This window comes from Spermophilus citellus, assembly GCF_964194105.1.
Source record: "Spermophilus citellus genome assembly, chromosome: 2".
NCBI classification, from domain to species: domain Eukaryota; kingdom Metazoa; phylum Chordata; class Mammalia; order Rodentia; family Sciuridae; genus Spermophilus; species Spermophilus citellus.
The window spans coordinates 36,833,861-36,849,306 of NC_138183.1; the positions used below are offsets into that span (position 1 = coordinate 36,833,861).

Consider the following 15,446-nt stretch of genomic DNA (forward strand, 5'->3'; position numbering starts at 1 on the left):
GAATCAGACTCTGTTTTGTTTTCTTCTGTTAAAATGCATGAATGATAATCCCTACCCTGCCAGTTTATAAATGTTATTGAGTATTAGATGGGATAATGGATGTATAAGCACTTTTAATTGGTAAAGCACTTCAAATATAAGCAATTATTGCATCTTAACCTTTCCTCCCTTTTTCTTGTAGGTAGTGTTGGTGCTTCTTTTCAGTGCCAGTCCATCCATCACGATCACATTTGTCATGATGACAGTGACAAGGTGAGGTCCGTGTTGATGTCTATCATGATAAAAATGCATGCTACCCTTATATTACTGGGTTCACTTGCATAAATCTGGATCTAGAACCTAGATAGTGACTTGGTGGGCACAATGTTGAGATGCAGAGAGTCTCTTGCTGGTTTGTGTCAGGTTATTAGACTGCTCCAAAAAAACCTGAGGATAGCTCCTCAATAGGAGGTGGGCTGGACTCTTACTTAGAAGTAACTCCATTTTCTTATTTTTATCTCTGTCTTCCTCTTTGTCTGCACAGCCTAGATAGATCATCTTAATATATGAAAATGTGTTCCCAAAACTAGTAGCAGTCTTAGCAACTTGTGTTTATTTCTAATTGGAATTGTCTTGGAAATTCCAATTTGACTCACTTTTGGAGTTGATTAGTTATGTTAAATTATGTTTTCTTCTTAATACTTCTTTGGTTCCAAAGTCCACATTAAATCTTGGGGCTTGAGAATGGAACCTGTGTGATTCTGGTTTGGGCTTTTTTCTTTTAATTTTTAATCATATCCAAACTATTGGTGCTTTTGTTTCATTGTGTTGTTTTTATTTCTGTTCTTTTTATCTCAAAAGAAACCTGGTCTTGGGAGCTTACTGATACTCATCAGCAAACCTGTTGGCCCACCCGTTCCAGTAGATTTTTCTGTGGGCTGGATGTTTAGCATGTTTACTACTGATCTAAATGGCTTAACATTTAGTCTTATCCAGCTTCACTTTCCAGAGACTTTCTTTTCATGTCCTTATCTTCTTCGCAGGAATATATTAATCCATTGGTAGTTTCCAGTGCAGAACAATCCAAGCAATCTTTTTCTCTGTTATTTTGATTCTCCTCTCTCATTCTGTTGGAGCTAGATTAAGAAGTTGGTCCATCATTGGGATTTTCCAAATGACTTTCTCTGTTTTGTGTGTTGGTGTCACTGTCTTTGTGAACTTTGCTCAGACTGATTTTACTGTTTATAGAGGAAGTGGTATGCTCATAGCATTCCAAAGCGTTCCATTCTTTTGTTATTGGAGCAATCCAGAGGCATGGATTTCACTTTTAACTTCTTTCAGAGGCAAGCTACCAAGGCTTCTGATTATATAATTGGCTCCATAAAATGTAATATGTACCACAGAGTTAAGAAATGAGCATTTACAGTTTAAGAAGCTAGGTGCCCTGGCACATGCCCTGTAATCCCAGCAACTCAAAAGAGACTAAGGCAGAGACCTGCACAGTTAGCCAGGCACAGTGGCTCAGGCTCATCATCCCAGTGGTTTAGGAGGCTGAGTCAGGAAGATTACAAATTCAAAGTCAGCCTCAGCAATTTAGTGAGACTCTATCTCAAAATAAAACATAAAAAGGGCTGGGAATGTGGCTCAGTGGTTAAGCACCCCTGGGTTTCAATCCCTAGTACCAAAAAAAAAAAAAGAAGCTGAAGCAGGAGGATCATGAGTAAAACAAGCCTCAGCAATTTAGCGAGACCTGTCTCAAAAAAATTTAAAAAGGACTGTGATATAGCCTAGTGCTAAAGTGCCCCTGGGTTTCATCCTCAATTCCCCCACCACCCCTGCCAAAAAAAAAAAAAAGATAAAATTAAGAGTGATAATAGAAGGAAAAGGCAAAATTACTTTATGTCAATAATATTACAGGGATTCCACCTCTTGGGTCCCCTTCTTCCTCCAGGAGAAGTCTTTTCTGCTGTCCTTTAATAAACTTCTAATTTCTACTCTGAAAAAAAAAATTACAAATGATTGTGTTTCATAATTGTTAAGGTGTTTGGGGGTTAATATTAGAGTCTAGGGATGACTCCCTCCCAGTATTGGGAATTGAAACCAAGGGCATTCTTATCCACTGAACTACATCACCAGCCCTCTCAAATCCTTTTTAAAAATTTGCATATAGGGTCTTACTAAATGCCCTTGAACTGATGGCTCCTGTCTCAGCCTCCTGAGTCACTGGGATTACAGGCATGCTCCACCCTGCCCAGCAGGGAATGAGATAACTCTTCACCACTGCCAGGTTTCCCCCATCTCCTTCCAATGGTTCTTCTCCTAATTTCTCCATCTTTACCTTGCTGATTTTTTAAAAGTTTTATATATATGTGTGTATACACACACACACACATATGTATGTATACATATTTAGTTGTTGATGGACCTTTATTTTATTTACTTATTTATATGCGGTGCTGGGAAATGAACCCAGTGCCTCACACTTGCACTCTACTACTGAACTACAACTCCTACCCCACCTTGCTGATTTTGGGAGATGAGATTTTTCTAGAAATACATGAGGGAGGGAAAGAAAGGTTTAAGAGAAATTGTTACTTGCTCATCAGACCCAAGAACAACCAGAGACTGCTCTCCTTTCTTGCCTGCTTAATCTGTGTATACTATGGTTGTTTTCCAGAACAAAATAAAGGGAATGAATAAAGGTCTTCTAACTATATATTTTATAATTTATTTTTCACCTTTCAAACTATTTTGTGAATAGAATATATTTACAAAACACAAATACTTAACATAAATATGCCAACTCACTTGACTTTTTTTTGTGTGTATGTGTGAATCAAAAAACTTCCATCTTTAAAGGTACTTTCTCCTGATAAAGAAAAATGTCTTTACAGGCAATATGAAACAGTGTCCATACATGCTTTTTATGAATATTTAAAATAAACAATTTTATTAGATTAGGAAAGAGAAGAATTGCTGAGACTTAATGATTCATATGGGTCTTTCTATCTAGGTTTAAAGAGGAAAACATTTTCTTACTTTTTTTTTTTCCTTCACTCCCAAAAGCCACTTTTTTCCCCTAACCTGCATATTTTTTTATTTATATATGACAGTGGAATGTATTACAATTCTTTTTTTTTAATATTTTTTAGTTGCTGATAGATCTTTTATTTTTTTAATATGTGGTGCTGAGAATCGAACCCAGTGCCTCACACATATCAGGCACGTGTGCTACCACTGAGCCAAAGCCCCTGCCTTTATAATTCTTATTACACATATAGAGCACAATTTTTCATATCTCTGGTTGTATACAAAGTATATTCACACCGATTCGTGTCTTCATACATGTACTTTGGATAATAATGTCCATCACATTCTACCATCATTTCTAACCTCATGCCCCCTTCCTTCCCCTCCCACCCCTCTGCCCTACCAATCCCAAAAAACCAAATGCCGAATGTTTTCTCTGATATAAGGAGGCTGATTCATAGTGGGGTAGGGAGGGGGAGCATGGGAGAAATAGATGAACACACTTGACTTTTAATTCTCTAAAATGGGTAACTTAGGTCTTGTAGATATGAGACCATGCTGAAACTCAGTAAGAAAATATGCTTTAATCCACAACTGTTTTGTGGAGTGTGTTTTGTGAACTGTTTGTGAAGTGACGTCAGAAAGCAATATGGAAAGAATTATATGGAGTTTAGAGACCTAAGTTTTAATCCTTGCTCTACCACCTCCTAAACTAGATGACTTTAGTCAAATTTATGACAGGGTCTTGCCTGTGAATGGTACTTAATAAATGTAGTTGTTAGCTGGGTAAAATAAATGTAGTTGTTAGCTGGGCACGGTGGCACACACCTGTAATCCTAGTGGTACAGGAAGGTGATGTTGGAGGATCATGAGTTGAGAGCCAACCTCAGCAACTCAGCAAGATCCTGTCTCTAAATAAAATATAAAAAAGGGCTCAAGATGTGGCTCAATGGTTAAGTGCCCCTGGTTCAATTCCTGGTACCAAATATAAAATAAAATAAATGTAGTTGTTATTTATGCTTACATTTTATAATAACACTTTTTTAGTCCTAATAATTTGTGTGTTTGTATGTGTGGTGTGGGTGGGGGCAGGGGCAGTGGTGATGTAGATATTATGGGATGTTGGGCCTGAATAGGGATAGTGAATTTATGGCATATGGGTCTCTGTTTTTCCCTGGAAATTCCCCTTGGAGATATGACTCATTGAAAACTATATTTTTTCCTGCTAATTGACACAGCCTCAGAACCCTCTTCAGTATTGTTTCAAGGTAGTCATGACCAATAGGTTGGTATGTGAAAAAAACCTATTTGTTATCCTTGGATTAGGTGGTCTTAAGTTCATTGCAGGTCTACCATTCTGTAATTCTAAATTGAGGGGATCAGGGGCTGGGGTTGCGGCTCATGGTAGAGTGCTTGCCTACCATGCATGAGGCGCTGGGTTCGATCCTCAGCATCACATAAAAACAAAATAATGTGTCCACCTAAAACTAAAGATACATAAATAAATAAATATTTAAAAAAATAAAAATAAATTGAGGGGATCATGAACTTCTGATACTAATTGGACAATGGTACCTCTAACAGCCTAAGAGAGTATTTGAAAAGGAACAAGTTAAGCATGCAGAAAATTATTTAACAGAAAGTTTCTTAGGGACATGTGTGTGAGTCCACTGATAAGCTAGTGGGACTCTCCTTGGTGAGGAGAGTCCCACTAGCTTAAGATAGGAAGTAGATTTTTAAAAAAACTGAACAGTCTTTGTCTATTTAAAATGTGGTAGGAGTAGTACAGAACTAAAGAATTATTTTATTCATGTTATTTAGATAAATAAAGTATTGAAAATTAAAGTTTGGTATGGGGTTATAGCTCATTGGAAGAGCGCTTGCCTCACACGTGTGAGGCACTGGGTTCAATCCTCAGCACCACATTAAAAACAAACAAACAAACAAATAAATAAATTAAATAAAGAATAAAGTTCACCACAGGTTTAGTATCCCTTATCTGAGAGTTTTTCACATTTTGGAATGTTGGCATAGATCTCTGTGAGTATCCCACCACTTCAAATTTTGGATTTTTAGATTATGGATGCTCAACCTATACAATAAAAATAGCCATGCATGATTCTCTACCACCACCCCTGGTACTGGAGATTGACTTCAGGGGCGCTTTACCATTGAGCTACATCCCCACCCATTTTTTGAGACAGGGTCTCTCTTACTTGCTCAGGCTGGGATCCTCCTGCCTCAGCCTCCCAAATCACTGGGATTATAGGTGTGTGCCATTGTACCCTGATAATATATACAATGTTAAGTCAAAAGAAGAAAAATGAGGAACCAAAAACTTTATTAATGAAAAATTCAATAAGGAGTTTAGAAACCTTTAGAATATGAGTAAGGATAAACAAAGTAATGTGGCAAAGTTAATCTATTAAAAAGGTGAATGTATCAAAGTTGTTGATTAATGATAGATTGGTTTAAAAAGCAAAATTTCAGCTTATGTTTTATATGAGATATGCTTGAAATGATAGAAAAATGAAAAGATAAAGATAATATCAAGCACTAGGGGCTGGGGGTTGTGGCTCAGAGGTAGAACACTTGCCTAGCATGTGTGAGGCACTGGGTTTGATCCTCAGCACCACATTAAAAAAATTATCAGGCACTATACAACCAGGTAGAAAGAAGTGACATTTTGAATAGAATTCAAAGCATAAATGATTAATCTGCCTAAGAGTCAGAAGGCATAATGCGTAGTGAAAATAGAACAGTCATGAACCAACACATCTTTGACATCATGATATATGTTTTTGGGATTTTGTTCCTAGCTCATACACTCCCCAACAATAAGCCAGGTGTGGTGGCCTGCACCTGTAATCTCATCTACTTGGACACTGAAGTGATTGCAAGTTCAAGGCCAGTCTCAGCAAGTTAGTGAGACTTTGTCTCAAAATAAAAACAAAAAAAGAACTGGGATGAGCTCAGTGGTAGATTGTGCCTCCGTCTAATCCCCACTACAAAAACAAAAACCCCCACTTCACCCTGCAAGGCAGTCATAGAGACTAATTTTGCTCCTGCCTTGGAGCTGGCCAGAAAGAAATTTTTTGACCTACCTTGTCTGATAGTAGATGATAAGATCCCCATTTCAGAGGGGTTCTGCCCCATCCCCACAAGAAAGGAATGCTAAAGAATCTGGACAGACAGGCCTTGCTGGGTTTCTTCACCCAATCTACTATCATTAGATCATACATTTTTTGTCCAGTTACATTAAAACATGGTTACCAGGGGCTGGGGATACAGCTCAGCAGTGCATGCTTACCTAGCATGCTCTGATCCCTGGGCTCTCTCCCCAGCAAGACAAAAAGAGAGAGAGGGAGAGAGAGAGAAAGAAGTGGTTATCCATGCTTTAATCATGCCTGGGCAATGAAGTTTCCATAAATCCCTAAAAGAACAGAGTTCAGAGAGCTTACTGATAGCGAAACACTTGGATGTTCTTGGAGGGTGGTTCATCTGGAGGAAGCATGACAGCTCGATGCCCCTTCCCTCATGCCTCACTCACCCCGTGTCTTTTCATCTGAATCCTTTGTAATATCCTATATAATAAACAGGTAAGCATAAGTGTTTCCCAGAGTTCTTTGAGGTATGCAGGCAAATTAATCAAATCTGAGGAGGTCATTACGAGAACCTGAGTTTATATCTGGTTGCTCAGAAGTATAGTCACGAACAGGGGCTTGTGACTGAGCTTCTCAACCTGTGAGATCTGAAGATATCTCCAGGAAGATGGTATTAGAACTGAATTAAATTAGAGGATACCAAGCTGGTGTCTGCTGCTGTAGCATTGTTTACTTGCTGGTGGGGAAAAATCCCCATGTTTTGAAAAGTCTTCTCTGTTGATTGTATGAGAGCATAAGAAAAGAGTTCATATTGTTTGTACTAAACACCCCAATTTTAAAGAATATCTTTAATTGTAGATGGATATGATATTTTTATTTAATTTTTTTAATGTGGTGATGAGAATCAAACCCAGTGCCTCCCACATGGTAGGCAAGCATTCTACCACTGAACCACAACCCCAGCCCTTACAAATATTTTTTAATATGTTCTATTTTTATGGACACAATGCTTTATTTTATTTATTTATTTTTGTGTGGTGCTGAGGATCAAACCCAGTGCTTCACATATGCTAGGCAAGTGCTCTGTCACTGAGCTACAACCCCAGTCTGACTAAACATCCCAAATATTTAAGCCAAAAATCATTAGAAATATGTGAAGAAATTGATAGAATTACAACTGTAGAAAGGATGGAGGTGCTTGGAAGAAAGAATATCATTTAAGAGATTAGTGTGAAAAATAAAAAAAAGGTTAGTGTGTTGCTATGTATAACAAATTACCACAAATACAGTTGCTTATAAGACAACATTTAATCTAACAGTTTCTGTGGATCTGGAGTTCAGGCATAACTGAATTGTATCTGGATCCTCTGCTTGGGGTCTCACAGTCTTTGGTCAAGGTGTTGACTGGGATGTATTCTCATCTGGAATCTTGACTCTGGAAGAATCCGCTTTCTCCAAGCAGATTCATGTTCAAGCATTCATGTTGTTGGCAGAAGTTATTTCATCATGACATATGACTGAGGGCCCTGGCCTCTTACTGGCCTCCAGACAACTACAGGTTCTAGAGTCTGACCACAGTTCTGTTGTGATCTTCTTGTTAAGCAGTTCACAACATAGCTATTTTCTTCTTCTAGACTATAGGAGAATCACTAGTCAGCTGAGATGGAATCTTATGTAAGGAAACATAATTGCAGGAAAGATATCCTGTCACTCTTGTCATATTCCTCTGGTTAGAAGTAAGTCAAAGGTTTCATCTGCATTCAGTGGAGGGGATTACACAGGGTGAATATGGAAAATGTGTTATATCCATACAATCAAATTTATTGATTTGTCAGTTTCATTGATTGGCATTGATTCATCAATGATTACCTGAGTGTGCCTCCATTGTGGTATTAAAAAAATTAGTATAAGGAGAACGTGGCGCACTCCTATAATCCCAGCGATTCGGGAGGCTGAGGTAGGAGGATTGCAATAAAAAAAACCCAACCAGTTAAACAAACAAAAAGAATTGGAAATGAGTAGAAAGCTGATTTATTAGTTCCTATAACATCAGAAAACATGCCTTAAATATTTTAGTAATAGTTTTATTGAGGAATAATACATATACCATAAAATTCATCCTTTGGGTTTTTATTTCAGGGTCTTGAGTATTTTCAACAAATTGAACAATTAGCCTCACCATCTGATTTTAGAATATTTTTATTTCCCCAAAACCCATACTCAAAAATGAGTTACTTTCCTTAGTTCCTGGCAGCCTCTGATCATTCTGTCTATAAAACATCGTGTTTGGCTTTCCTTACTTAGCACGATCATTTTAAGGTTCATCCTATAGTGTGAGTCAGTATTTTATTCCATTTTACGAGTGAATAATATTTGTATGGATATAACACATTTTCCATATTCACCAATTGCTGGGTGTTTGGTTGCTTCCATTTTGTGGTTATTATGAATAATATTGCTGTGAATGTTTGTATGTAAGTATGTTTTTGTTTACTTGGTCACATGATAGATTTTTGTTTAATGTTTTGAAGAACTAGAAAACCATTTTCAAAAAAGCTGCACTTTTTTTTAGATTCCCACCAGCAATGTATTAGCATTCCTATTTCTCTCTCTCCTTACTAATGTGTTTAGATTGTGTGTTTTAGATTATATCCATTATAGTTAATGTGAAGTGCCATCATTGTAGTTGTATTACATTTCTATAATGATTAATGTTGCTGAGTATGTTTTTATATGCTTATTGGCCATTTCTAAATCATCTTTGGGAAAATGACCTAATTTTTATATGTGGTCTTTCAATATGGATTTCTCTGAATAATTATATGAAAAGAAAAGTCAGTTAAAGACCTTTTTTTTTTTTTTTAAAGAGAGAGAATTTTTAAAAATTTATTGTTTTAGTTCTCGGCGGGTACAGCATCTTTGTTTGTATGTGGTGCTGAGGATCGAACCCGGGCTGCACGCATGCCAGGCAAGCGCACTACCACTTGAGCCACATCCCCAGCCCTAAAGACCTCTTTTGTTGTTCTACTCCTTGTGCTTAAAAATAAAACACAACAAATCCCACCCATGTCCTCATTTATATAGTTACATGTGTTGATATGGACAATGGGGAAATACACAGATAACTGTTATTTTTTCTTTTGTTTCTTTCTTCTATTTTTTTTTGATTGATTGATTGAACCCAGGGGTGCTTTATCATCAAGCTACATCCCTAGCCCTTTTATAAATATTTTATTTTGAGACAGGATCTTGATAAGCCAATTAAATTGCCTTGAACTTGGGATTCTCCTGCCTCAGCTTCCTGAGTCGCAGTGATTACAGGCTTGTGCCATTGCAGCCAGGCCAATAAATAAACATTCTATTGAATATTGAGCTTTTCTCCTCAATATTGTCTCTGCCTTCACTGCATAGTTGAATTGAATTCAAGCTAAATTGTTCTGATTTTCTAATGGCGTGTAATGAATTACCCTAAAATTATTGGTGCATAGCAATAGTACTTTTAGTATTTTTCATGATTTCAGGATTTCCTGTGTTCAGCTAGGTGGCTGTTGATTGGAGTATGGCATGCAGTTGCAGTCAAATGGTGACTGAGACTTGAGTCATCTTGAAGACCTCCTCACGCATGTGCCTGATGGTTGTCAGCTGGAACTTCCCCAAGGTTCTCAGCCTAAGCACTTATATGTAGCCTGGGCTTTATTCTAAGAATGAGTGTCCCAAGAAGACCAGGCAGATGCTGTGGGTCTTTTTTATGACCTAGCTTTAGAAGTCACAAAGCATCATTTCCAACATAATCACAGGTCTGCCCAAATTCAGAGGAGAAAACATCAGTCGTACAACTGGAGAGGAACATCAGTGTAACATTTTAAGAAGAGAATGTAGGATATGAGAACTTTCTGTGGCCATGTTTGAAAATAGTATCTGCACACACACTATATATATGAAACTTCAGTTATAATGGCTGGATAATGTTCCATCAGAAGAACATGGTAATTTAACAAGTCTTTAATTGTAGAATTGGCAGGTCATTTTAAAGACACTATTATGCATTTGTTAATCAGATATGTATCAGTTGAGTCACCAGAGTACAGTAAGGAATAAACTGATAAGGAAGACTCTAGAGGTGTTTATTTTTTGTGGAAGGAGCAGAAAATAAATTGAATTTGTAAACTAGTAAATATTCAGATGCTCTAGATCAAGGGTTGGGGAAGGTCTTTAAGAGGATGACACTTAGGCTAAGATCTGAATAATGAGGAACAAGTCATGTGAAAATCAGGGTCATGAACAAACATTCCAAGGGAGGATACAGGTGGTGAAAAAGCCCAAAGACTGAAAAGATTGGCTGATGTGTGTAGCAAGTTAGATGAAGGTGGGAGCATATGAGAAATGAGGTTGGAGAGGTAGGCAGAAACCAGATCATATAAATCTTTGGAAACCAAGGGAAAGAAATTTAGACTGTATTCTTCCTTTTATGGGAAGCCATTGGAGGGTAGTGGTGGTTGTCATATATCGCACCCCTACCCCTCAATCAAAGCAGAGTTAACTGTGTGCTAGGGGCCACGGGGCCACAGGGCCAGAAGGCCACAGAGTGCTGGCCACTCCCTGTCTGGTACCTGGGTTACCCCTGGCTTCCACCCCTTGCTGGCCACCCATGGCTTCCCTTCCCCCAGGCTCCAGCCCCTCTCTGCCAGGGACACTGGACAGTTCAGTAGTAGTAAGTGTAGTCACATTAGTATGCAATCTCAAGCTCTTTTCATCTGGTACATCTGAAATTCAGTGTATTCTTTTTTTTTTTTTTTTTTTTTTAAGAACTTAACCTTTATTTTGTGCATTTTTTTTTTAAATGTGGTGCCTTACCTGTGATAGGCAAGTGCTCTATCACTGAACTACAGCCCCACCCCCTAGGTGTATACAACTCTCTCTTCCTCTCCATAGCCCCCGTCAACCCCCATTCTTTCTACGAATTTGACTATTCTAGGTTCCTTATATAAGTTGAAGCATATACTGTTTGTCTTCTGTGACTGGCTTATTTCACTTAGCATGATGTCCTCAAAAGTCATTCATGTTCTTTTTAAGGCTGAATAATATTCCATTATTTGATATATCAAACATTGTGTTTATCCATTCATCCATAGATGGGCACTTGGGCTGTCTCTACTTTTTTTCTTAAATCCCTGCAGTACTGGGAATTGAAATCAGGGCCTAACATGCTCAGCAAGTGCTGTACCACTGAGCTACATCCCCAGCTCTTTTTATTTTTGAGATAAGATCTTGCTAAGTTGCCCAGACTGGCCTGGAATTTTTTTCCCTGACCTTGAATTTGCATTCTTCCTGCCTCAGCCTTCTGAGTTGCTGGGATTATAGGCAGGCATCCACATTTATCTTAAATAAATAAATATAACCAATTCTTTACTCCTTTTGACTTTTTGAACAACCCTGCTGTGACCATGGATATACAAATACCTCAAGACATTGCTGTCAGTTCTTTTGGGTATATATACCCAGAAGTGTGGATCAGATGGTAATTTTATTTTTAACGTTTTGAGGAGCTGTCATACTCTTTTCCATAGTGGCTATACCATTTTACATTTTTACCAATAGTGCAAGAGGATTTCGATTTTTTTCCCCACATTTTTCCCATTACTCATTACTTTGTTTTTTCCCTTGTGATTGGTGATGTTGAGCATTTTTTCATTTGCTTGTTGGTTGTTGGCCATTTGTTATGCATCTTCTTTTGGAGAAGTGTCTGTTCAAGTCTTTTGCCAGTTTTATTTATTTATCTTAAATAGTATTTTTTAGTTGGACACAATACCTTTATTTTTACTTATTTATTTTTATGTGGTGCTGAGGCTCTAACCCAGGGCCTCACACGGGCTAGATCTACTGCTGAGCCACAACCCCAGCCCCTACCAGTTTTAAATAAGGTTCTTTTTTCCCCCCTGTTTATTTGTAGGAGTTTTTTGGATATTTTGATTTTAATCCCTTATTAAACATGATTTTCATATTTTCACCCATTTTATAGATTACTTTCTCTTTTGTTGAATGTGTACTTTCATACACAGACATGTTTAATTTTTATGTAATCCAGTTTGTCTAAATTTTGTATTGTAGCCTGTGTGTTTGGTGTCATATACAAGAATTCATTGCCAAATCCAGTAACATAAAGCTTTTTTGCCCTTGTGTTTTTCCTAAAAAAAAGTTCTATAATTTTAGCTCTCGGTTTAGGTCTTTGACCTATTTTGAGTTAATTTTTGTATGTGGTTTGAAGGATCCAGTTTCTTCTTTTGCATGTGAACATCCAGTTTTCCTAGCTGTTGAAAAGTTGTCCTGTCTTTACTAAATGGTCTTAGCATCCTTGTGGAAAATCATTTGACCATACATCTGTAGGTTTATTTCTGAGCTGTTTATATTCTATGCCATTGGTGTTTATCTGTCTTTATGCATGTACTACACCATTTTTGATCATTGTAGCTTTGTAATGAGCTTTGATAAGTTATTTCTTAAATCTATATTATTTATTACATTAGAATTACTGTATCTAAGGATATGGGCAACTTTTAGTCATTGTCTTTTTATATTTTTCACAAATTCATATGTGTCAGTTTTTGTTTCTGCCTAAACTATATGAGAATATTTGTCTCATTCTCTTTTGACATCATTGAATATTATACATAGTGTCATTTGTGTCTGTTATTAAACTAATATTTCTTGTGACTAAGGTTAGAACTACTGAGATTTTATAGATTTCATATGTTTATTAGACATTTAGATTTCTCTTTTTTTCTTTTGAATTGTGTCTTTTTTGCACATATTTTCTCTTCTATGGGGATATTCCTTTTTGTCATCACTTTATGGGGGACATTAATCATCTGGTGTATTTGCAGAAATTTTGCAATATTGCCTTTTAATTTTTAAGTGATTTTTATCTTATTCAAAGAAATTCTTCATTTAAAGAAAATAAAGTGATTTGGAGGGCCAAAACTATCGGTGTGTTTCCTTTAAAATATGCCTTATTTTATGTTTAGGAAGTTGGACTTCATTTAGATATTTATTGTGTTTTCTTAGTTTTATTAACTTTGTATCCTTTCTGAGCTATCTGAAATTTATTTAGTACATAGTATTATGTGTTTCTAAATAGTTCCCACCTTGCTTTGTTGTGAAATATCTTGCATAATTAGAAATATGATATAGTAATATATATTTTGATATTATTGCTGACATTCTTTTGGTGATCTTTAAAATATCTTTTCTTGTTAAGTTTATTTTGTTTTTATTTATGAAACACTTGTAACAAATAAGCAGGGGACCGATGGATAAACTTCCTGTGGGAGCTTAAATGATATACTCACTCCCTAAAGAGTTGTGGTACTTTAAGTGTTTTATTTAGGGTTATGGTTTCTGTTTTGTGATGCAGAGTAGAATTCTGCTCAGGCAACACATTTCCTTTTTTATCTGAGATATGAAGTCTAGAAAGGCCTGTGGCATAGGGAGGAAGGCTCAAGGTTTGTGGAGAGTTGCCACATATTACAAATGCCTGTGCAAAACCATAGGTTAGGCAGGGTTCTACATTTCATGAATAGAAGATGCTAGAATTTTACAGCAGTATGTGTCATCCTCTCCAGGTTGACTGTCTGTTCCTCATCAAACATAGTGGAAGTAACCAGATGAACACTGGTCCACTAAGAGAGCATTCTGTTTCTTGCATCTTAAACTTTCAGATTCTCTCATGCCCATGAATTTCTTCTTAGCAACTGCTTTTGCATTGTTTTCTCCTAAGTGAAGGAATTAATTGTGCTTCTATTTCTTTTTTTAATATTTATTTTTTAGTTTTCGGTGGACACAACATCTTTATTTTATGCGGTGCTGAGGATCAAATCCAGCGCCCCGCACATGCCGGGCGAGCGTGTTACACCTTGATCCACATCCTCAGCCCGTGCTTCTGTTTCTTAAGGAGTGCTTGGTACCATCCTTTTTTTCTTGAAGCATATATGCAAGTATAGTCAAATATTAAGTCCTTTTTTAACTGACTTTTCAAGTTATATTTTCCCTTAATTCCTAGTTTTTATTTCCTCTCATTTGTACCTGACCAGTTTTGTCTTGTTTTCTCAGGCACTTCTGTGGGACTCCCTAGGTATCTGTTCTGAGGCTTACCCCTTCAGCCAGTCCTTTGACCCAAGTCCTATGGGTCACCAGCTTTTTATGAACAGCTATTGCTGTTCTCACTAATGTTCCTTTGGCTTAAGTTTGGACCCAGTTCCTAGGTTATGGCATTTAATAAACTATAATAAGTCTCAAGGATTTAGCAGGTAGACATTATAACAAAGAGAACGTAAAAAACTGGATATGAAATATGTCTGCTCTCAAAATATATTGGCCTGTTTGCTTCAGGGCTTTTTTCTCTCTAAGGCTTGATTTGCTGCTGTCTTTAGGGATATACTTTCTTTTCAGAGAAAGTTGGCATGAACACTGCTTGCTGTTTCCTACTCCAGAAACTTTTAAACTTCTAAAGTTAGCTCTCTGCTCAATATAAAAACTTTATAAACTTTTAACTTTATAAACTTCTTCCATTTACTCTAGAAAGTTTACTTTTATTGATATATTTTCAAAAATATACCAACATATACATATATAAAAGAATATTTGATATTTTTGTAATTGCAAAATCACTAAAAATAACCTAAATATAAGATACGATTTTTTTTTTAAGAGAGAGTGAGAGAGAGAATTTTTAATATTTATTTTTTAGTTCTCAGCGGACACAACATTTTTGTTGGTATGTGGTGCTGAGGATCGAACCCGGGCCGCACGCATGCCAGGCGAGCGTGCTACCGCTTGAGCCACATCCCCAGCCCCAAGATACGATTTTTTTAAAAAAATATTTTTTAGTTGTTGATGGACCTTTATTTTATTTGCTTATTTATATGGTTCTAGGAATTGAAACCAGTGCCTCACATATATGAGGCAAGCACTCTACCACTGAGCTACAACTCCAGCCTCAAGACAAGATTTTAAAAACAAAGGATGGCTCATTCCTAACAATGAAATAGTAGGCTTTGTTGAAAAGAATAACCTAGATCTATATGTGGTAAACTTTTCTGTGCCTCTTACTGTCCAGTGGATTTGGCTGATGACTTCAGCCTGAATTTGCTTTACCCCTTCACACTTTTACTGCCATAGAGCTTTCCTCCATTACCCCAGTTGCTGCACTGCGCAGTGGGGTTCCTGTCATCTCTCACCCGTATGGTGGAAACAACCATCTAACTGTTGGCTCTCCCACCTCAAAGCCAGAAAACTGGCTATTACGGGAGGCTCAGCGACTTGGATTTTTGGTGAACC

General features: G+C 37.0%; 1 protein-coding gene across 7 annotated transcripts in view; it reads left to right on the forward strand.

Annotated features, from left to right (window-relative positions):
• RNF38 (ring finger protein 38) overlaps positions 1 to 15,446 on the forward strand; it is a 140,285-nt gene that overhangs the window by 50,181 nt on the left and 74,658 nt on the right. For all 7 annotated transcript variants that reach the window (XM_081273716.1, XM_081273718.1, XM_081273719.1 and 4 more), the window contains exon 2: positions 182 to 252. In XM_081273716.1, the coding sequence (XP_081129842.1) occupies positions 182 to 252 (71 nt within the window). The remainder of the gene's footprint in view (positions 1 to 181; positions 253 to 15,446) is intronic.